General features: G+C 35.6%; 1 protein-coding gene across 1 annotated transcript in view; it reads right to left on the bottom strand.

Annotated features, from left to right (window-relative positions):
* Tmem135 (transmembrane protein 135) overlaps positions 1-25,163 on the bottom strand; it is a 203,174-nt gene that overhangs the window by 94,928 nt on the left and 83,083 nt on the right. The window contains exon 5 of the mRNA XM_090348589.1: positions 21,506-21,571. Within this exon, the coding sequence (XP_090204715.1) occupies positions 21,506-21,571 (66 nt within the window). The remainder of the gene's footprint in view (positions 1-21,505; positions 21,572-25,163) is intronic.

Genomic DNA, 25,163 nt, shown 5'->3' with positions numbered 1-25,163 from the left:
TGGAAAGACTTAGAAAAGTTCATATTAAGTGAAGTAAGCCAGACTCAAAGGAACTTAGGCTCAATGGTTTCCCTCACTTGTCATAATCAGTAGAAACCTTGGGCTCTCCTAGCAGAGATTTGCAATACAGCAAAACCTTGATACAAAAGGCCATATAGTAGGACGCTGAATCTAATGTTTTATAGTTTCATACCCACATCACATTCTACTATAAACTAGGTAAGTGTAGTTAACAATTCATTTTCCTATTGGGGCACTTCCAAGCAAGTATCTTCTATATCAACTATCTAGTATATCTAATTGGACATTTCAAATCATTAGTCACACCAAAAAAGGGGAAGGGAGAAAGAAGAGATGCTTTATTTGTCAGATGGTGAAAGCTACACTAAATAGTAATGTAACTACTTAAGAATAGCTATATTGATCCTAAACATCCTAGAAAAAAATCATATCTAGAAAACAGAATGCATAGGCTGGGAGTTTGGCCTAGTGGTAGAGTGCTTGCCTAGCATGCATAAAGACCAGGGTTTGACTCCTTGATACCACATACATATAAAAAGCCAGAAATGGTGCTGTGGCTCAAGTGGTAGAATGCTAGCCTTGAGATGAAGATCTAAGGAACAGTGCACAGGCCCAGAGTCCAAGTCCCACAACCAACAACAACAAAAATTGTACATTCCAGTGCAAACTAAATAAGCATTCAAAATACTAGATAGAGGTGCCTCTTGCAGACATCTCAAGTGCTAAGATCATCCTTCATTGTTCCATGGATTTTTGCATATCTTTTATTATAGCACTAGCCCTAAATGCTTTGTGCCTATCAAAAGAAAAAGAAGTCTGGATGGCATTCAATATTTGTTCAATGAATTTACAAAACTAGGAACACACTGTCATTTCATTTACTTATACCTGAGACAATCAGCCAGTATAACATTTCGTGGGATGGATGTTCAATGATCACTTTTTATATTCACTGGAAAGAAATAGGAATAAAAAGGAAAATGCAATTAAAAAAGACAAAAAGATGAAAGGAAGGAAAGAAAGGAATGGGGACAGTAGAACAATGGAAGGGAGACAAAAAATGAAAGGCAGAAGCAAGCAAGCACTAAGAACAACAGAATGACTGGAGCTTGGGGTGTGTCCACACTAACTTATTTCTTATATGCTGTTGCTATTTGGTTTGGCTTATCCCTAAAATACTTGAATATATTAAAGAATTCCAAACTTCCTGCTCTGATGAACTACCATCTCAAAAAAAAAACCAGAAATAAAACATTTAAAACTAGATTTTAAGGTGAAATTAATTTGTTTTCCTGATTTCCCATTAAATACAAATATCCATTTTCGGCAGGACCTTTAAAAGTACAGTTTCTAACGGGGACTTTTAATGGGCAGTTAATTCTACAAACTTCTAAAAAAAGGTTACTTTTTCAATCTAATTGGCAGTGTATTTATATCAAATTACCAGCTAAGCGGATTTAAGAAAAATTTCACTTAACTAAACATGAAGTTAGAGTTTAACTTTATGCCAATCCTACATCCTCAGGTGACACTGTTTAATAAACAATATACAAAACCACATTTACTATAACTAAAACATAAGAAACTACCAGCAGTGGATTCGGGGTGGTAGATTGCTTTGGGTTGGTAGTAAGACAGTACAGCATGGGAGGAGTGTGTGGCAGAGAAAAATTATTCACCCTACACCAAGAAACAAAAGAGATAAAGGGGACCTCTAGGATACAGAAACAAAAGCCATATAATGAGTGATTGTTGTCCTTAATGTACTACGTTATCTCTCATCTCTCTTGCTGTCCCTTGGTTATCTCATATTGTTACAGTATCTCACTTTGTTATCTGATATATTGGATATATTTGTATTTGGTTATTTGAAATTGGATAGGGAAGAGGGGAAAACAAGATGAGGGATAGGGGTGGGGGAGAGGGAAATGGGGACCAAGACATGAGAAAGGGTATCAATGTTTGTGAAGTAATGCACCTTCTATCTGGTGAATATAATATAACCCTTCTATTAATTACAATAAAAATATATGAAAAAAAACAAACTATCAGCAGTAACAGAGCTGATAAGTACACTAACTCAGAGAATGCTCTATACTGTATGTCAAATGTAAGATACAATTCTCTTTTTGGTTCTGAAGCACACATATTTAGGCATATTGTAGCTTAAGAAAAAAGAGTTTCCTGTTTTATGGGAAAGCACAAAGGAATATAAACTCTCCTTTAACTGACAGGTGATTTCATAATAGTCAGTAAAGACTCATGTTTCCCATTAATAATGAACTGGAATTGCTTATTTGCACTGCAGTGTATCCTTGTATCTGTATCAAGAAGCTTCTAAACAGTAAAACTTCAATGTGCCTGAAGATAAAAATAGCCCAGACGTGAGCAACAAAATATTCCCTGTCTTCAGAAACTATAAATAAGAATTACTTTTTTTCAAAAATGCAGTGAATTGCTAACTACATTTCACCAATATCCCTTCAATGTTTTGAATCTCTAATTTAAAAACATCAATATTTAATAGTAGCTAATAAATCCTTCAAAACATGTAGATATTTATAAATATCTGGGATAGTACTTTCCATGAAAAAAATTCTTAACATTTTTAAAAAGCTCTTTACCATATAGACTATTATCCCAATTGAAGGATTATGTGTTAATGTCTAAGAGTTCAGGTTTCATTGAAAATTTTACTCAGTCTTGGCTTTGTCTTATCAGAAACTCAGGAAATACTGAGTAAGTGGCTAGATTGTGAACAATTATATTTGAGGTCAACTTCCTGACAACTATGAAAAGACCTTCCTGTAAAACTAAGCCTTAATTTGAGGTACCTCCCTATCAAAATCCCTAAAAATAATGGTTGAAGCTATGCACAAAAGGGTGGGAGGAAAGGGGGGTGAACATTCTACCAGTCATGTACCTAAGCTTGATATAGACAAACTACAATTTTATAACAGTAAGGCTGATAATGCCAAAAATCATTAAACATATTGACTGCTATGACATTACCCTTTTTAAAGTTTATTTGTATCAAAGTAAGAAAAAAACATGCCACAAATTCTCAATTATTTTCAAAATATTGTTACAAATATTATTTTAACATTTTTCTCCTACTCAGATTATGAGCAGAGATTTTTAAATACACATGTTTTCTTGAACAATATTTCCAAACAACTGAATGGTATCATTCCATACAAGTTTATAGCATCAACAAATTGTCTTTAAATATACTAGCAATAAAGATCTGAAAATGCCATATATTCTGAAATGCCTTCCAAAGAACATCAACATTAACAGGCACACTCAAAGCAACTGCTGACAATACTAAATAGGTAAAAATAAAGTTTCATTTCTGTCCAAGTAGGGAAATAACATTTATAAACATTCAGATTGAAATGTATCATTCTGGCGAGCTCTGATGGTTCATGCCTGTAATCTTAACTACTCAGGAGGCTGAGAGCTGAGAATTGTGGTTTGAAGCCAGCATTGGCAGCAAATTCCATGAAACATATCTCCAATTAACCATCAGAAAATGAGAAGTGGCACTGTGGCACAAAGTGGTAGAACACTAGCCTTGAGTGAAACAGGTCAACGATAGTCCCTAGGCCTGGAGTGAGCCCTACAACTGACAAAAAAAAAAAAACAAACAGTTAATTGACAGAATTGGCAGTAAACTAGAGGGCTGATTTGGAATCTTTCCAATATTTATTTTCTAGATAATCACTGAAATTCCTATCTATCTATCTATCTATCTATCTATTTATTTATTTATTGCCAGTCGTAGGCCTTAAACTCAGAGCCTGGACTAGGCTTTCTCCAGGCTAGAACTCTACCACTTGAGCCACAGCTCCATTTCTGGTTTTTTTCTATGTATGTGATACTGAGGAATCGAACCCAGGCCTTCGTGCATGCCAGACAAGCACTCTACCACTAGGCTAAACTCCCGGCCCTGAAATTCCTATTTAAATAAACTTTCCTGAAACAGTGCCTGCCTAGGGTAATTTTAATTTATGCTTCTTGCTATTAATATGAGTTTAAAGTTTTGGGTTTTGTTGCTGTTGTTATCGTTTAGTTATTTAGTTGTGGAACTTGAACTCTGGGCCTGGGCACTGTCTCTGAGCTCTTCAGCTCACAGCTACTACCCTACCCCTGTGCCACAGCACCACTTCCAGGTCTATAGTGGTTAATTAGAGATAAGGGTCTCACAGACTTTAGTGCTGGGGCTGGTTTTGAACCATGATCCTCAGATCTCAGCCTCCTGAGTAGGTAGGATTACAGGTGTGAGCCACCGCGCCTGGCTTCAACAAGATAATTTTTTTCATATATTTTTTATTGTAATTAATGGAAGGGTTACATTATATTCACCAGATAGAAGGGACATTACTTCACGAATATTGATGCCCTTTCTCATGTCATGGTCCCCATTTCCCTCCCCCCTTCCCCATGCTCATCTTGATTTTCCCCCTTCCCTATCCTATTTCAAAAAACCAATTAAGCATATATAAAATGCCACATCACATGTGACTTGTGATACACTGTAGATTCTTCCATGCTTAACAAATGAGAAAGTATTCTTTTTTTCTATCTTCAATGAAAACTGCAAGTAACAAAGGATTATTTTTTACAGTATATTTTTTATTGTAGTATATAAAGGGGTTAGTTATATTCACCACAGAGAGGGTGCATTACTTCTCACACATTGATACCCCTTCTCATGTTTTTTCTTCCCATTTCCCTCCCACCACCCCCTGCCAATCATCTTGTTTTTCCCCCTTCCCTTTCCTATTTCAAATAAACAAAGTCAGATACTGTAACAATGTGAGATTAACCAAAGGGCAACAAAAGAGAAGAGACTAATACAGGAGGAAGATTAACATGGACAACAGAGCAATTATTATTACCAAAACTAATAATAATAATTAAAAAATTAAGAAGTGGAACTACAAGATGTAGAAGAAACTGAACCGTAACTATGAAAGTAAATAGTATAAGATGTTTGGGAGGGGGTGTGGGAGGAAAAAGGGGACAAAAACATGACAAAGGGTATCAATGCTCAAGAAATAATGTACCTACAACCTGCCTGATGAATGTAACTGTAACTAACCCCTCTATACATTATCCTGACAATAAAATACAATTAAAAAATAAAATCTCATTGATTAAAACAAAAAAAGGAAAAATATTAAAAGCCTAAAAAAAAGTAAATAGTGACAAAATCCTGACATATGTTTTTTCTAGGGAGAAACTTACAAACATCTTTGCCCAAAAACACTCTGAACAGATTCCTCTTAAAATCTGCAGACTAGCACATAATAAGCAAGACTATGATACTGCAGACCTTGGCACCAGGAGAGAGGTGTTAATGTTCAACCACAGCTGCCAGTTGTCTTATAGTGGGGTATTGTGTTGATTTTAAGAATATATGCAAGAAATAGCAGCTTTTGCATCATCTCACTCAACAAAGAGCTACACTTACCTTTTTTTTTAATTGAGCCATAAAAATTGTTTCCTTTTGTGTGAAGCCACTTATTCTTTCTTACAAAGTGAAATATAAGTAAAATAAAGGGCTTAAAATTTCACCAGAAGCAAACTTTCTTTAAATGTCTTTATTTGATCTGTTTCAAAATATTTTATAGATTTAAGTATAATTCTTCTATGACTACATTAAATTTTCCTGTGAATATGTAGAATAGATGTGTGTGTGTGTGAGAGAGAGACAGAGAGAAAGAAAGAGAGAGAGAGAGAGAGAAATAAAATGGAAGTACTCAAAAAAACTGTATAGATTTAAAAGAAAATAGATAACAATTTGAGGATATGGGGGAAGATCTATTTAGCTTGTACCTTAATCCTCAGGAAAACTATAAAGAAAATTTCTCTGGCATTATTTAAGTCATGTACTAAGTATTTCTTACATTAGACTTTCCAACTCCCTAGATTAGAATCTATTAGACTCAAATTCCACAAGGGCAAATATGACAATCATAGTGCCATAGTCTTAACCATGATGAACCTTAGTATTTGTCAAAACTAATGAATAGAAAATGAAAACTTAGAAATCACAATGGTGACTAAAAACAATATACTTGGCATACACATACGCACAAATACACGTGATAAAAGATTTATATGAAAGCTGATCTTACAAAAAAATTCAATCAAAATTTTTTCAAGAATAGACATAAGGACAACAGAAATTTTAATTAGTATATTAAACTAAGTATAATAAAACTCTCATCTGTAAGCAAAGTGACAGCTTATATCCTCATGTAGTACAAGCATGAAGGAATTAACATAATGGTTTGAGAGTAATAGATATAACAAGATATAAGTGTGAGATCCATGTATGACAGCAAAAAAATTAGAATAAGTTTACAGATCTGTTTAATGCTTACATGAAAAAATAATAAAGCATCCTAAGAAGAAGATACAGATTTGAGCTAATTTAAAGATATGCAATATTCTAAGGTAGGAGGACTCAACATCAATAAAGACGGCAACTCTCTAAATTAATTTTTAAGTTTAACTTCCATTAAATAAAAAATGTTACAATTTCTTATGAGTGTGAATAGGTTGGTTACCAATTTCAAGCAAGTCAAACTGTCAAGAAAATCCTAAATAATAAATTATAACTTGTGTATCTCATAATTGTAATCCTTGCTACAGAGAAGGCTGAGATGTGAAGATCATGGTTTAAAGCCAGGTTGGGTAGAAAATGTCCATGAGACTTGTCTGCAATTAACCACCAAAAAAAAAAAAAACCAATGGAGTTGTAGCTCAAGTGGCAGAGCACCAGTCCAGAGTGAAAGAATTCAAGGACAGTTCCCAGGCCCTAAGTTCAAGCCCCACTACTGGCACACAAAAACAGAATAAATTTATTATTTTTGTGGCAAACTGGTTGTGTAATGTAGACCACAATGAAAATTAAGAGGACCTCTATCTCTGCTATTTTTCTCTTAGCTTATTCTCTAAAACTACAGTGCTCTAATTCTGCCACACTCATAAACTTCAGAAAACTCCTTGATATTAATACTATCCATTAATATACAACCTTTCAAATTGTTTACCTAGCACTCCAAAGTTTTGTTCTGAATTTAACCTATTTCATGATATTTGTAAACAAATGCCTACTACACTTATCTTTTTAAAAAATGTTTAAATTCCTGAAACTTCTGAGTATCTGGGATGTTTCAAATTTTTTAAATACTAAAACACTGTCAAAAAAGCTAAGGAAAAAGTCGACTGATTCTTGGTATCTGTCTGTCTGTCTCTCTCACCACCTCTACTTCTCTATCTCCCAGATGGTTTTCTGTTTTCTGCAGCATTATCTATGATAATCCTCACAGACAGCAGGCAGAGATAAACGAGAATTAGGTAGGGATTATATTCCACAAAGATAATTATGTTCATTAGGGAGTAGAGCTTTGAAGTCTGGAGAATATCAGTAAACAGTAAGAAAGAATTTCAGGAGTAAATGAACTTTAGTTTTAATCTGACAAAGTTATGAAATAAAAGTGTATGAGACATTTTGTAAGAAAATTCTCTTGGCATATGACTAGTGTACTGCATATATAACCATTGAAGTTTTCAATACGGCTTATACGTAGTAATTCATTTATTCATTCTCATTACTGAACATGTGGATGATTTTAAATACATTTTAGTAGTTCAAAAATTGACATCTTTTTGAATATACTTTTAGACACTTTTTATTAATTTTTAATAACTTTTAAATTAAACTTTTTATTAACTTTATCAACTCTTTATTTACCAGCTGTGTGAGGATGGAAGATCCAGTGTGAACAAACAGATGACTATACTAATTCACTGGCTCCTTCTTCACTACACTCCCAGGAAATAGTCATAGAAACACCAAAACCACCAAACAGCAATCAGTAGTTTTATCACCACCACAGTATACAGGGGGCTAAAAGGATGTGCTTTCATAGTTCAATTCTGAATTTCTAACTAGGAATTTTGATTAAGAACCATGTTTAGCAAAATATCCTGTAGTACAAAAATAAAGCACTCTTTCTAAAGAGACAAAAATATTAAGTGTATTTGAAAGTATAAAGTAGTCTAAGAGGGTTGAACTTTGGTATAAATAAACAAAAGCTAGCCAGGCATAAGTAACATTCTGTAGTTAAAGGATCAAGCAGTAGAAGGAATCTGATTTTGTTTGTTCTACCTCCAAAATAAGCTGTTGAATCAGATACCAATGGCTTACACCTAAAATCCTAGCTACTTCAGGAGGCTGTTATCTAAGTATCAAGGTCTGAATCCAGCCAAGACAGAAAAGTCTATAAGATTCATCTCTCCAGTCAGCCACCAAAACGCCAGAAGTTGACATGTGGTTCAAGTGCTAGAATGCCAGCCACAAAAGAAAAAGCTGAGGAACAGAGTACAGCCTTGAGTTCAAGCCCAGTGCCAATACAAATAGAAAAGCAGTTAAAACAGCTATTTTAGTGAGTTTACATTTTCTTTAGCATTTTACAGTTTGTTTGAAAAATGTTACCATTTTTAATTCAAAGTTACAACCTATCATCAAAAGATTTTCAAAAATCAAAATATTTTAAGCATAAAGTAAGTAAAATAGCAACTACATAAACACATAGCACACATGGACACATACACAGACTATACAGGCCATCTGAATATAGAATATAATCATTACAACAAACCATTTTCTAATAGGGCTCAAAGATTGCATGGTTTGAGGTTCTGTAGTAAAGGTCAAGGCCCAAGGGAGGTTTAAAATAAGCTATCAAAATTGTTCTACAACACAAGTGTAACATCTTTTTCTTTTTTGAGGGAGGGTCCGAGGAACTTGAACTGTGGACCTGGGAGCTGTCCCTGAGCTCTGCGGCTCATGGCTACTGCTTCACCGCTTGAGCCACAGCTCCACTTCAGGTTTTCTAGTGATTAATGGGAGATAAGAGTTTCATGGACTTTAGTGCCTGGGTTGGTTTTGAATCATGATCCTCAGATCTCAGCCTTCTGAGTAGCTAGGATTATAGGCATGAGCCACCACACCCAGCTTCCCAACTATAACATCTTTTACCAGACAGTAATTATTTCTCTATTTCCAGCTTTCATCTCCCATGAACACATTAATCAATATGGCATCAGTTATGCCAACAAGTCAATTTAGTAGACATATTTTCCATACTTAGCCCTCTTAAAGCTCTTTACTCAGAGACATCCTGTGAAGTTCTGCTACATGATGTCTGGCCCATGGTCAAGCCAGCTCTCTTCAAGAAATAAAGTGTAAGGGTTTTATTAATGAACCCTTATGTGGCTTGGCATCTCCCTATAAGGCACAAACCATGTAATGGTATCTCAAAACATTTATTAATCTAAGACTCTGATAAAGTTAGAGAACCAAACATGGGTAAAATATTCCCATCTAATTTCAAAAGCATTTGGGTCTATTATTTTTGGCTAAGACCAACTTAATTGCAAATCATAAAAGTTTCTATAATACTAGGCACAGAGTAATGAGTACATTTTCTAATATGTCATGGTTAAGCACTGATTTTCCTTCTCTGCTTACTGAAATATCTTTCAGTTTACTCCCACAACATTTGGGGGGGGGGGTTGCGGGGTCATGGAGCTTGAACTTGGCCTGGGTGCTGTCCTTGAGCTCTTCAGTTCAAGGTTACCATCTTACTCCTGGGCCTGGACATTGTCCCTGAGCTCTTCAGCTCAAGACTATTGCTCTACCCCTGAGCCAAAACCCACTTCCAATTTTCTAGAGGTTAATTGGAGATAAGAGTCTCAGGTCCTTTTTGGCCGAGGTGACTTTGAACCTTGATCCTCAGATCTCAGCCTCCTGACTAGCTAGGATTATAGGTGTGAACCACCGCAACTGGCTCCCACAATTTTATACAAACTAACAAAAAAAGTCACTGAGTAAAAACATTCATGTATAAATCAGGTAGCTGAAATTATTGAGCTGTACAATGTACAAACTCATAAATCTTTGACTTCTACATATAAAAGAGATAATGCATATGCGACTATCTGACTAATCAAGGCTTGCTAGAGACATGTCTAGTTCTACCTGGAGCCAGGAAGTACACAAGATGAGCATAGAATACATTTTTTATTGTAAGAAATAGAGAAGTTACAGTTACATTCGCCAAATAGTAGGTGCAGTCTTTCTCACACATTGATACCCCTTCTCATGCTTTTGTCCCCATTTCCCTCCCCTCAATCATCTTGTTTTGCCCCCTTATCTTTCCTATTTCAAATAAATAAATGTATATACAATATACCAGGTAACAAAGTCAGATACAGTAACAATATGAGATTAACCAAAGGACAACAAAGGAGAAGAGCAGTAACATAGTACATTAAGAAAAACAATCACTCAAGATAAAGCTCTTGTTTCCATATCCTGGAGATCCTTTCATTTAGCTTCATCCTATATAACCTTATGAACCTACAATACATTTTAAGGAAGATCTCTAGTTCTATCTCAAAAGGGTTCACAGGGTATATAGGTTGTAAAAAATGGGAATTATTATTGATTTATAACAGTGAAAAAACTTATTTAAACTGGACATGTTAGCACATATCACTAATCACAGCTACTGTTCAATGTAGAACAATAATAGCAAGATTATAGAGACCTGAGATAAAGTCAATGAAACTCTTATTTCAAAAACAAACAACAAAGTGTTATGGGATTATAATTCAAATGGTACAGTGTTTGTCAACATACTCAAGTCCTGGATTCAGTTCAATCTTCAATACATTCAAAAAAAAGAAAAAGGAGAGGAAAAGGAAAAGAAAAAAAAGGAAAAAAAATAGAGCTTTTTAGACAGCTACAATTTAAATACAATAGATCTGTCTACCTCAGTAATTACTCTCTCACTGTCCTGCTTTAACATCAGTCTACAGAAGTGAAAGTGGATACAACCCAATAAAAGAAAAACAAAAAAACTTGTTAAAAGACAATTTTCATCAAATACGTGTCAAGACCAAGTACTAATTTTACTTGCCAACGATGTAAATGAAATCTAGTTAAAGAAAAAACACATTTCAGGTATTTAGCAGCATAAATTCAAGAAACAAATGTAAACACAAGTGAAATACTTTTTAAGTAACATCTATTCAATCAGGGGACATGACAATCATTACAGCTTATTTGGATCTAGAATACAATTTAAAAATAGGATCATTTTCTAAAGAAAAAAATATTAGTAAAGCAAATATAATCTGCCATTAAGTAAAGTAGTAAGGGTCAGATATCACCATCACAGTAACATTTTATTTTATTTATTTTTTGACAAGGTACTTAAATTCAGGGCCTATCAAGGGTGGACACTACCACTTGAGCCACAGCTCCACTTCCAGCTTTTCCAATTGGAGATAAGAGCCTCACAGACTTTCCTGTCCAGTCTAGTTTTGAACCACTGATACTCACATGTCTGCCTGTTGATCAGTATGGTGCCACAAGCACCCAGTTAAAATAAATTATTCTAAAATCAAACAGAAGGATAGGAAAAGAAGAAGGGGAAGGGGGAGGAGAAAGAAGAAGGGGAAAAAAGGAAGGAGGGAAAGAGGGAGAAGAAAAAGGGGAGGGAGGGGAAATGGGCAGAAAGGAAAGGGAAGTGGAAGGATTGAAGAAAGAAGTGGAAGGAAGGAGGGAGGGAGAAAGAAAGGAGAAAAAAAAAGCAGGCAGGCAATTATTTGTTCTATCCCATGTATTAAAGATCCAAGGAGACAAATTTCTGCATCTAAACACCTACTTCATAGCATAGACAAGTCATAATACTTAGATTCACGTACCATTTGTTTTTCAATGTAACAGCTACATGTAATTATAGCTTACATTCAACAGCCTGTAACATATGGAAAAGATTCACAAGAACAAGAAACAATTCAACAGACAAACAAGAGAGCACTTGTTACATTCTCTCCTTCTAACTGAAATAATGTTTTTAAAACTGCATGTAGCACACAAAATGTACACTGCTTATCTTTACTATTAATAGGAAATATAAATATTTCATTTGGGCATTTCAATTTACTAAACAAGGTTTCAGAGAAAGACAATAAACAAAGACATTATTTTAATATTGTTAATAGCATTACATAAAAAAACACTATTCTGAATCCTTATTTTTGGCAAATACTTTCCACATTCCTCATACACTCTATTAAAAATTAAAAGGCCTGTTATACCTGTTCCAAACACACTACACAGCAACCTCATTCAAAAGGAAATTGAACACTTCTACATCATATAGAAATATAGAGCCAGGTGCAGAAGCCGTTTACTCAGGAGGTTAAGGCAAAAAGAAAGCATGCGCATAGGAGTTAGTGCCTAGACAACAAAAGAACTCATCCCACACAACAAATACATAATGAATGACAATGATTTCATGCTCTTAAGAAAAAGAAAAATGTACAACTAGGTCCCTTAATTATCCTCTTAATCTTCAACAGCAAGGGGGACTTTTTTTTTGGGGGGGGAAGGTTGCACTCTGGGCCTGGGCATTGTCCCTGAGCTCTTCAGCTCAAGGCGAGAGCTCTACCACTTGAGCAACAGCACCAATTCCAATTTTCTGGTGGTTAATTGGAGATAAGAGACTGATGGACTTTTTTGAGCATAGGCTGGCTTTGAACCACGATCCTCAGATCTCAGCCTCCGCAGTAGCTAGGATTATAGGTGTGAGCCACCAGTGACCAGCCTAGGGAGATATTTTAAGAGCTATAAGTTCTAACTGCTCTTTCCTTTCAATATACTTTAAGAAGTTTTTTGTTTGTTTGTTTGTTTTGGCTTGGGACTTGAACTCTGGGGCTGGGCACTGTCCTTGAGCTCTTTAGCTACTGCCCTACCCATTAAGCCACAGGGCCACTTCCGGTTTTCTGGTGGTTAACTGGAAATAAGAGGCTAACAGACTTTAATGCCCGGGCTGGCTTTGAACCACGATCCTCAGATCTCAGCCTCCTAAGTAACTAGGATTATAGGCATGAGCCACTGTGCCTGGCAGGAATTATTTTTAAATGTGTTTAACTCAATATCTTTTGGGGATGGCATAAAGCTGTACAAGCTTTTTATTTGTTTTGCCAGTTCTGGGGATTGAACTCAGGGTATGGGCACTGTCTGCCCCTGAGCTTCTTTTGCTCAAGGCTAGCGCTCTGCCACTTGAGCTACTGTGACACTTCCAACTTTTTCTTGTATGTGTTACTATGGAATCAAACCCAGGGTTTCATGCATGTTAGACAAGCACTCAGCCACTAAGCCACATTCCCAGCCTCTGTTTAGGTTTCAACAAATGCAATCAGTCAGGTATGCCTGAATAGATACATATGGAACAGATACAGCTTCAATTCTGTATCTGCCAAGTATTACCATACACAATGCATCCATCACTCAAAACCCCTTTAGTATGCCCTTTACAATCAACCCCTCCCTCCACTTCCCATCTCTGGTGAACAATTTCTGTTTTCCCACAGATCTCCAGGCTCTGCTCATTTTATTCAGTTTCTACTGAGTAATAAATTTTCAGGTTATACAATTTCTTCTGATCTTTTTTTAACTTATTATTTTCCTTGTAATCTCTAGTGTGATATTGAACTCATATAGTTAATTAACAGTGATTTTATTTTATATTAACAAATTTAGTATTAGTACTTGAGTATTTTATTTTTCTATCCTAATATTACTATTTCTATTTGTCTTAATACTTTCTATTTCTCTTCTGGAAACTTCAATCTCTCTATTATTTCAAAAGTTCCACTCTTGTCTATGGAAAGAGAAAGATTCTACTCTAGTCCTAATTTCTAGGTCATCTCAAGGAAGGTATTTGCTAATTATTCCTTTCCCTATAATTATTGATGGTATCCCTGGTTTTTGCTGTGTCAAATAATGTCAGGCTGTGTCTCAGAGTCTTTGACTATTACAGGATGGATTTTTGTTTATGATGAACACTCTCAGGCACCCAGAAAACATATTTAGTACTTTCTGTTTTCAATGTTGTCGGTAGAGCTCTAGCCTTGAGAAAGTCCAAGGGCAGTGCTCAGGCCCTGAGCTCAAGCCCAGGACTGGCCAAAAAAAAAAAAAAAAGAATACCCTCAATGTTGTCATTAGGCAATCACCTCTACAAGGGTGAAAAGACATGTTCTCACTTGCACTCCATAGTCCACTGTTTCAATGTCAGTTTATTTTCTCAAGTCTTTTCAGTGCCATTTACTCTCTACTCATCTGTCCTCTAACAGGCAATCTGAGCCAAGGGAGTTAGAGATCAATCTACACTATAACTGACAGATTTCCCTTTAAGCCAAACTAAAAAATAACTGCACATAAGCAAGACAAGATCGAAGCTGGACACTGGTGGCCCATGCCTGTTATCCTAGCTACTCAGGAGGCTAAGATCTAAGGATCTCGGTTCAAAGCCAGCCTGGGCACAAAAATTCATGAGACTCAATCTCCAAAATTCAGTTCTCAAGCTCTGTATTATGATTTCTTAAGAAAGTTCCACACATGTCGAGCTCAGGGAGTATGGTATTTTATACACAGATATAATTAGGTTGTGTTTTTCTATCTCCTTCCTCTTCTCAATTTTCCACACATTCTTTTCTTGATTCTTCAACTGTAAGTTTTTTTCTTGATTTTCTGACTCTAAGCTCTTTATTTTTGTTTCCTCATACTGACATATACTTTTTCAGTCTATATATACCTCAAGAATGCAGTGGAAAAAAAAATAAGACAGTAAAAGTTAGCAGATCCTCTCCTCACACTGGCTGAACTGTAAGAATCCTTCTTCCACTCTCTTCTGTGAGCTGGTGTGTCGGTTTTAAATTCCTGAATTGCCACTAAGGCCACCACCACTGGAGGACAGCCTCATGATGATGATGATTTCCCAGGGTCTAGCCATAAGAGTAACCCCATAATGAAAACATGAAACAAACTAACAGTGATTTTCCATAAACCTCATTCATGCAGGAGCCTGATTTTCAGTCCTCTGACCATACTGAGACAAAGAGGATCTTGAATACTTTCCAATGGTCCCTGGAGTCCATGCTGGGAGATAAGAAGGGGTGAACAAGAAGCTCACCAGAATCAATCACATCTAGTTGTGATCTTCCACTCCCAATCCTCCTGCTGACATTTATAGTTCAGGGATCCCAAGTAGTGGTTTTCTGGATTTTGTCCAGCATGTCCAGTTATAATCATTCAAGAGATGGGTAAGCTGTGCTTTCTCCTGCTCAGTGGATTTAGAACCACAAAAACTCTAGAAATAAACACTGACATTTATGTTCAATTGTTTAATGACAATTGACTAGGAAACTTATGAAACACCGAATCAATTTTTCAAAATAATATTGCTGTTACAACTGGATATTATGCAACGACAGTAATAGTAATGAGGAGGTAGAAGAGGAGGAAAACAAACTTGGGCATTTACTTTTCAGCATTTCTGAAGCAAAAGTCAAAATGGGTCACAGACCTAAGTGAAAAACCAGATATTATAAAACTTGTCAGAAAAAGAAAACCATAGGGAAGATTTTGTGACTATGAACCAGGTAAAATTTTCTTCAATATTATGCAAAAATTATGGCACATAAAAATTAAAGTATAAATTTCTTTAAAAAGAATAAAATTTTCATCAAAACTTAGGACTTTCTCTTCAAAAAGTACTATCCCAAAAATGGACAGACATATTACAAACCAGGAAAAAGTATTTTCAAATCTCATACATACTTTCAACTTTTTATGCTACATTAAAATCAAAATAAATCATCTATAACTCAAGAAAAATGCACTCAATGAAAAACTAAACAAAAATGTTATTAGGCAAACATAGAAATAACCAATAAGCATTATAAAACATTATAAAACATCATTAATCACAAGGATATGAAAAGATTAGTACAATAGTGCCTATGTAGATACTCATTGTTTTCAATTTCTGAGCTTTCCCTCTTGCTATTCTCCTTGAATTCTCCTTCTGAAGTTATAAAACTTAGTCAACCACATTTGCTACTCATTAACTGTCACCTCATTACAACCTGACTTCAGGTTTAACCACTATACTGAACCCAGCGCTACAAAAAGCCACTCAGTTTTTTTTCTCAAATCACACCACTCTTTAAGCTACCTAAATGATCTTTTTCACAGGCTCCAAGCGTCTTTAATTCAGGGAGTATGGAAATATATAATCTGTTTAAAACCAATTGCACCAATTTATCATTAAATACACATCTCTTTCCCAACCTGCTGGCTACCCTACTGAACTGCCTCACACAACACTTACCACCTATTCTCAGTGTCACCTATTGAGGATGGTTAAGAGTCAGAAAAAAGGGGGAGGGTGGAAGGCTGTGCAAACAAAATTGTAAAACTCACATTTGGATAAACATATATATATGCCCAGAGTTTAGGTTACTGGCTGTTGAGTTCATCTTAATACTACACACAAATTGCTTTGGCATGCTTTGCATAAAGGACATGTTTTCTGTATATCCAAAGAATTGAATTTTAAAACAGGGTCTGTATTTTCTCATGTATACAATCACATTTAACTCTAAAAGCAATATATGAACATTTAAGTTTATTTGTTATTGGCAAAGGGAAGGTTGTGAGAACTGACCTCACCCATGTGGAAATAATTATCTTCATAGGCTAATGTTTTTATTAGAATCAAAATAAGCTGAGGCTATCTTAAGAGCCCTTCCAATTTTTGAAAAATAAAACCTAAGTGGTCCATACTTAGGCAGATATTTTCCAGATATTGTTTTAAGAATAAAATTACAGAATATTTACTTTTATATCTGAATAGGTAATATATCTATTAGTATAAAGTGCATAAGAATATTTCAAAGCACAAAGTCATGTTTACTGGCTAGCACATCTCTTTTCCCAGCTAGTTAGGAGGCTGAGATATGAAGGAGGCTTAAGAAGTTTAAAGGCAGTCTGGCAACACAGACTCCAAAGAAGAATTTACAATTATCTCAATATAGAAAGGCACATGCAGAGTTGATCTGGACAAAACTACCAAACTTAAACGCTGCAACTGATTACTTTCCAAAATGTTTGGCTCTTGGATTTTTTTTTTCTTCTGCTACAAAATTTTCACAAATAATTGTATTCCTCAGAAGTATCAAAAAAGGACAGTGCACACAACATAATAAGCTACTTGAAGAAACAAAATGTTCTGGAATAATATGAATTCTGAAGTTCAATATTTTATGATGTAATTCTGGCAGGGAAGATAAATTTGTTGGCATAGAATGTAAAAATAGCAAAAACTTAATGCAACTGTCAAATGTTAATACTGTTTTGATTCATAGAATTGGAGAACTGAAAATGCACCAACATAATATTTAGACCGTGAACCATCCTTGGAAATTCAAAATCTATACCATCCAAATTGATGTGTGTAAGAAATAAAATATTTGCAAGAGCAAGATAGCAATTCCATAACCTTCTGGAAAACTCCTTCACATTTCATCACTCACAAATGATGGCCAGGCATTCACTTATCTCAGATTTCTGTTCTGTGACCAAAACTCATTCCCTGCCAATATATTATAGAGATGGCTTTAAGACATCTTTGTATTTATCTTACTTGTTATAAAAACCCCCTAAGCTATAACATTTCTCCTTTCTTCTTTCCAAGATCCTTCTCCATACTTACCTCCTCTCCTCTTCTCTGGGTGCCATTCATTTTCCCATATGCTTTGGCTTAAAAGCTTTAGTTGAGCTGCTGCTCAAGACAAAAAAAATCATAACTTCTGCAGACTAAATCTAATAGATTACTGCAACCAACTTAGAAATAACTAAAAACAAAAAATAGGCTTCAAAAGGATAATTGGAAACATTCTGGAATGATCAGAATTTGTTTTCTTCTTTTAATTTCTTTTGAAAATATGAACAATGAAAGCTGGGCGTGGTGGCTCACGCATGTAATCCTAGCTACTCAGGAGGCTGAGATCTGCCCCCGAACAAAAACACCTGAGACTCTTATCTCCAATTAAACTCTAGAAAACAGGAAGTGGAGCTTGGCTCAAGGATAGGGCAGTAGCCTTGAACTGAAGAGCTCAAGAACAATGCCCAGGCCCAGAGGTAGGGCAGTAGCCTTAAGCTGAAGAGCTCAAGGACAGTGCTCAGGTCCAGTCCAAGCCCCATGACCCACAAAAAGAAAAGAAAAGAAAAGAAAAACAAAACAATGGGATTACGCTAATCAAATTAACAAAGGGAATATACTAAGTCCATTGACATTATGTAGGGTCATAGAGGTTCCATCCTTCTTAAAAAGCTTAAGAAAGAAATGGGACTGTATTAAACTAAGAAGTTTCTACATGGCAAAAGACACAGTAAACAAGCTAAAAAGATAGCTTATAGAATGAGAGTTCCTTGCCAGCTACGAGTCAGACAACGGCCTAAAATTGAAACCACACAAAGATCTCAAGAAACTAAAGCTCCCCCCAAAAATTAATAACCCAATCAATAAATGGGCAAATGAGCTAGAGACATCTCAGAAATAAAAATTGTCAATATACACATGAAGAAATGCTCCACATCTCTGAAGAAGGATGGCATTACATTTTTTGCAAATAAATAGACCTGGAAATTTTAGCTTAGGTGAAATAAATAAATAAATAGTACTTGTTAGGTCCGACTGGAAGAAATGACTTCTTCCCTTGGCTCTCTCCCACTGCACCCTGGAAATCCCCGCCCAGCACCTGTAACCCTGGCAGCTGGCATGCCTGGGGGCAGTGGGAGGTCCCCACTGAGGTATTTCCCCATCCTCTGAGATCACATCCACTTCCGCTGTATCTATACCCCTACCCCTATATAATCACTCACTTCCCGCCCTAAGCTCTCTTGCTCGCCTGACTCCATCTTGGGCAGCAGGAGCCTGCTCTTTCCTCATGCAATAAACCCTCTTCTCCTGAACTGCGTGGAGTTTTCCTTTCCACAAACCTTACAGTACTTAGTGTCATTATTTGTTGAGTTAAGGTCATTACTTTTTGCTTAGACTAACCTCAAACTTTAATCTTTTCCTAACTCCACCACTACATATCACACAACTCACACGCTTGTGACACCACATCCAACCCCTAAGTAATTTTACAAATAACAGAAAATATCACCATACATTTCTCATTTAACTAACATAATATGCTATTAAAAATAAATGCCACAAATAATCAGCACCATAATAAACTTCACAGTTCTGAAATAATATACACTAGTATTTACACTTAAAATGAAAAATGTTTTCTAGTCTCACAATATCTTAAAACATCTAAACAGAAATGTTCCATAAAGACAACATGCAATATCAAAGGAAAGAAGACAGAAGACAAGGTATGAAAAGCACACATACTATATCCAGATGACAAATTCACTCTGACTGGTTTAGAATTAATTTAAATATACCAATCTTTCCTTCTCCATCTGATATTGCTGTTATGAGTTTACCTATTACTCTTCACTTGACAAATTTGGCAGTAGAGGCTAGTACAATACCACCCTAGGACAAAAAAATTTCTTTCTGCCCATCTTGAGCATATCAGAAACTTCTCCATATGATAAATGTGGCCATCAGTTTGTTTTAATTAATATATTTTAGCTTTCAGTTCATCTTATATTATCAAATGGATTCTCTTCTATTTCTGTAATATTGAAACAAAGATTGCTTTCAGTACAGCTCAAGCAGAATATAGATAATTCGAAATTCACTCCCACTCTTCCCAAATACCAGCACTATCAGAGTTTCAACACCAGAAAGTATGCTACTCTAAAGACAGCAGAACTCAGCCACCATCCCCACAACCTCTACTCCTTGTGCGTGTTTCATGTCTTCCCTTAATCCTCTACTTCCCAAAGTCAAATTATTAAATGAAAACAGATTTGTAGCTTGGATTAGCTACCATTTACTGAATGCTCACAATAATATGTCACGCTCTATTTTTCAATAGACTGTTGAGACATTTCAAATCTAAGGTGCTAACATGTGAAAACTAGCAACTGGTGACTGAACCCCCACTGATTGAATGGCACATGCCATTTTCAAAGTTCTTATTTTTAGAAACAGACAGAAAATATGAAACACTGAAAGCTGGTGAACTACAGGGGAATGGAAAGTGGGGAAAGAAAAGCAGGCTCAATGGGAAGGGTTTGGGCTAAAAAGGAGGATGAAAGAGGAAATACAGTAGAAATACAATACTTGCAACTATAACAACAGGAAAAGCAACTATATTGAACGTATTTCCACAAAACTTACTGTAACAGAAAATAAAGGTCAAAGTTCACTGCCCCAGATAGTAAGCAATAAACTCTAAAGTTTGTTTTCAGACATTCTAAGCAGATAAACAAGTCTGACCTTATTACTTGACAATTTTTCTTTTCTCAAACAGCACTGTTTATTTCAACTTACGGATGACATAAAACCAATTCATAAACAAAAATATATGTTAAATTTATAACAAAGTGCTGGGTGCCTGTAGCTCACGTCTACATTCTTACCTATTCAAGGATCTGAGAGCTGAGGTTTGCAGCTCAAAGCCAGCCCAGGCAGGAAAGCACCAAAAAAAAAAAAAAAAAAAAAAAAAAAAAAGACAGCACTAAAGCTGTGGCTCCACTGGTACAGTGCTAGCTTTAAGCACAAAAGCTTAAAGACAGTACCCAGGATCAGGAAAAAAAAAGAAAAAAATGTAACAAAGTGATTTTCCAAAATGCAATTTAGTAACAGACTGTTTCAGGGTATATTACTTTTTTTTAGTGATGCCGTAATAAGCAAACATGTCAACTATGCAAGTTTAGAATTGAATTCCTCATATACTAATGTTAGGTACTGAGTTGTAAATATTAGTATAAATAAGAACTAAATTCCATAATAGGAAGAATGGTATTTGAGTTCAAGCCCCAGGACACACACACACACACACACACACACACCAAAAATAGAGGATTATTTTTATTAAAAACATATATATATATATATATATATATATATATATATATGCCATGGGCTGGTGGCTCAACCTCAGATCTCAGGAGGCTGAGATCTGAGGTTCATGGTTAGAAAACAGCCAAGGCAGGAAAATCCACGAATCTCTTATCTCAAATTAATCACAGAACAAAGTGGACGCTATGCCACAGCTCAAGTGGTAGAGTGCTAGCCTTCAGCAAAAGGCATCCAGGCCCAGAGTTCAAGGCCCAGGACTAGAAAAAGAAAAAAGAATGAATACACACACACACACACACACACACACACACACGTCATTATTAACTTAACAAATAGCATTTTCTTTGTAAACAATTAAAAAGCAAAGATTAAGCAATTTATTTTCATCAAATGGTCTGGTTCTCATAAACTGTAAACTAAAATTGATCTGCACAACACATGCACTAAGTATTTCTATTTGTTACACAAATACCATTGCAATTTACATTTTATACTTCAGAAATTGTAAACTATGAATTAACAATAATAATAATTTGAAATTCTCGTCTTACCTCTCCATTTCTTAATGTTGTGATGGCTCCTCTTGCCACACCCATTCTAAATAGTGTTTCTGTAGCCTGTGAAGACAAAAACAAACCAAAAAAGCTAATTGTAGCGCCTGTACCCAAAATTAAATCCGATTCCAGAAAGGTTTTAAAAAACAATATGTAACATATCAACTTCCGTAGAACCACACGAAGAAAACACTTAAGCCACAAATTCAAAAATACCACAGAAATACCATTTTTACAATCTTTTAATGTTATTAAGAACTACACTGAACTGTTCCCAAAAGTTATTGCTAGGCTTGCATTCTCTCAAGTTAAATTTCCAAGTTACTCACTTAGACAAGTTTAATCTTGGTTTGAGAAACCAAAACTAACATAAAATGTAGTATTTGGATTCCATTCAGAAGTTATCATTTGTTCTGAATTTTATTTTCCACTTGAATTCAGTTCAATTCAAAAGAATTTAGCAATATCAAATAGAAAATACCCCAAACAGTCATTGCTTTCCCCAAGCTAACAATGAATGATGAGAAAAGAAAATTTAGAAAGTGATTTCAGGGCTGGGATGTAGCTCAGTGGCAAAACACTTGCCTAGCAGGTGTAATATCCTGGGTTTGATCCCTAATACCAAACAGGAAGAGACAAAAAAAATACAGTTTAAAAAAAAATAATTCCATAAATAACTACATCAAAATTTTTTTAAAAAATTTAAACACCTTAGGAAATAACTCAAATGTACAGATAAAAAGAAAAACCTTTTGGGTCAGGAGTTTGGCCTAGTGCTAAGTGTGCTTGCCTAGCATGCATGAAGACTGGGATTTGATTCCTGGGTATCACATACATAGAAAAAAGCCAGAAGTGATGGTGTGGCTCAAGTGGTAGAACTCTAGCCTTGAGAAAACCCAAGGACAGTGTTCAGGACCTGAGTTCCACTGAACAGAGTAAGCTATTATTGAAAGAAAAGAAGATACAAAATTTGCAAAGACATCCTGTGCTTTTGGCTGGAAGACTCATCATTATTGTTAATACAACTCAAAGTAATCAATAAACAATCCCTATCAAATACCCACTGAATTTGTGGGGGGAACTAAAAAATATACAGAACCCTGTAACTATGGAGGGCTATCAAGAAAGGAAAGTTACATACAATATTTGATAGGATCTCAAACACATTTTATCTAAAATTGATATATTACTATACTGTGAGGTCCCTATCATCACTACAGCATAGGAAAAGTAAATTCCCATCTGCTGTTTAAGAAGCAAAGAATATGCATAATGAGTCAAATGAGAAGAATAGATTTGGAGGACTTACTATATTTGAGTAATTAAGGCAGGAGCTGCTTCATCACTGAAAGAGGTATGTAAGACTATTACCTAGGTTCTCAAGTACCTATGCAGACTACTTGTAAATTTCTTTTTTTCTTCTTTTCTACTTTTCTTTAGGGGGAATGGTAGAGGTGGTGGCTTGAACTCTAGGCCTGGCCTATGTCCCTGAGTTTCTTTTGTTCAAAGCTACTACTCTACCACCTGAGCCAAAGCACTACTTGCAGCTTTTATGGAGTAGCTTACTGGGGCTAAATATCTCTGTCTGGACGGGCTTCAAACCACAATCCTCAGATTTCAGCCTTCTGAGTCACCAGCATTATAGGTATGAGCCACAGGTACCCAGCTTATGTAAACCTTTTGTTAAAACTTGCAAAGAAAAAATGTAAGAAGTGTTCAACAGTGTCTAACAATTTTACTACAGCAGAATGAAAATGAGATTTATAGGCTATCACACCAAAATGCTATAAGTAAACTCCTCTGAGAAGTGTGAGAGAGAAGCCAAAGAATGAGACTGAATGTAGCTAGAAAAAGAATCAGTGTTGAGACAAAACTGGTAATAGGATACCCTGAGTATAGAAAATAATTAAATATTCATAGTTAGGTATAGTCATTGGTCAGTAAAGTGGAAGATTAGATAACAGAAAAGAAAATGAAGACTGAATGAATAAAGTTCCTGGTGAAAATATGACTAGAAGCATACATTGTGCATTGTGCTGAAGGGAAAGGGTATGAATATAACTAAACCTGAAGCCTTTACCTTCTTCATAATCCTTCTCTTTTGAAGAAAGAGCCTCCTGAATTGTGGTAAAAACTAATCTTCTGACAATGACCAAAATATTGACTTTAGGACAGGGTAATAATAATGCAAAAGAAAAATAAGACGAATGCAGAGCTGCTCTGTGGTAAGTATTCCATAAACTACTTCATCAGGCACACATGACTTTTGTAATATTTGAATATTCAATGTTTATTTCAATGATTCTACTAATTAAAAACATCTTTTTCAATAAAATATAAAAATATAAACAACTTGCACTCAATAAACAGACATGCAAGCTGCAGAAAACTAAATTTGGATCCTTCTTTGTCACCCTGCACCAGGATTAACTCCAAATGGATCAAAGAACTCGAGGTAAAAGCAGATACACTGAAAACTTTACAAGAAGGAATAGGAGATACACTAGGCCTCCTTGGCACAGGTCGAAACTTTCTTAATAAGGACAAAGAAAAACAACAAATCAGAGAAAGGCTGGATAAGTGGGACTGCATTAAACTGCAGAGCTTCTGTATGGCAAAGGACATAGCTAGCAAATTAACTAGAAAGCCTACAGTGTGGGAGAAGATGTTGACTAACCATACAACGGACAAAGGCCTCATATCTAAAATATATCAACAGCTCAAAATATTGAATCACCCCAAAACTAATCTCCGAAGAAACAACAATCCCATTAAAAGATGGGCCAAAGACTTAAAGAGAGTCTTCTCTGAAGAAGAAATAAGAATGGCCTATAGACACATGAAGAAATGCTCGGCATCTCTGGCCATAAAAGAAATGCAAATCAAAACAACTCTAAGATTCCACCTCACTCCAGTTAGAATGGCCAGGATCAAGAAAACTAATAACAACAGATGCTGGAAGGGATGTGGCCAGGAGGGATCACTACTACACTGTTGGTGGGAGTGCAAACTCCTTCAACCACTATGGAAAGTAGTATGGCAATTCCTCAAAAGACTAAGTATAGAGCTCCCCTATGACCCAGCAATTTCACTACTTGGCATTTACCCAACAGTCCAGAAACAAGGGCATACTAAATCCACCAGCACAATGATGTTCACTGCAGAACTATTTACCATAGCAAAGATATGGAACCAACCCAGATTTCCTTCAGTTGATGAGTGGATCAACAAGATGTGGTATTTATACACAATGGAATACTATGCTGCTGTCAGAAAAAAACGATATTTCCCCATTTGTAAGGAAATGGAAAGACTTAGAAAAAATCGTATTAAGTGAAGTAAGGAATATAGGCTCAATGGTTTCCCTCATTTGTCATAATCAGTAGAAACCTTGGGCTCTCCTAGCAGAGATTTACAATAGAGCAAAACCTAGATACATAAGGCCATACAGTATGATGCTAAACAAAAAGGACCTCCAGGATATAGAAAGAAAAGCCATATAATGAGTGATTCTTGTCCTTAATGTGCTATGTTATCTCTCATCTCTTTTGCTATCCCTTGGTTATCTCATGTTGTTACAGCATTTCACCTTGTTATCTGATCTATTGTATATATGTGTATTTGATTATTTGAAATTCTATAGAGAAGGGGGAAA

This window comes from Megascapheus bottae, chromosome 16 (assembly GCF_031878675.1).
Source record: "Megascapheus bottae isolate mThoBot1 chromosome 16, mThoBot2.hap1, whole genome shotgun sequence".
NCBI lineage: Eukaryota > Metazoa > Chordata > Mammalia > Rodentia > Geomyidae > Megascapheus > Megascapheus bottae.
The sequence above is the reverse complement of the archived record's forward strand: the minus strand, read 5'-3'. Positions and strand labels throughout refer to the sequence as shown.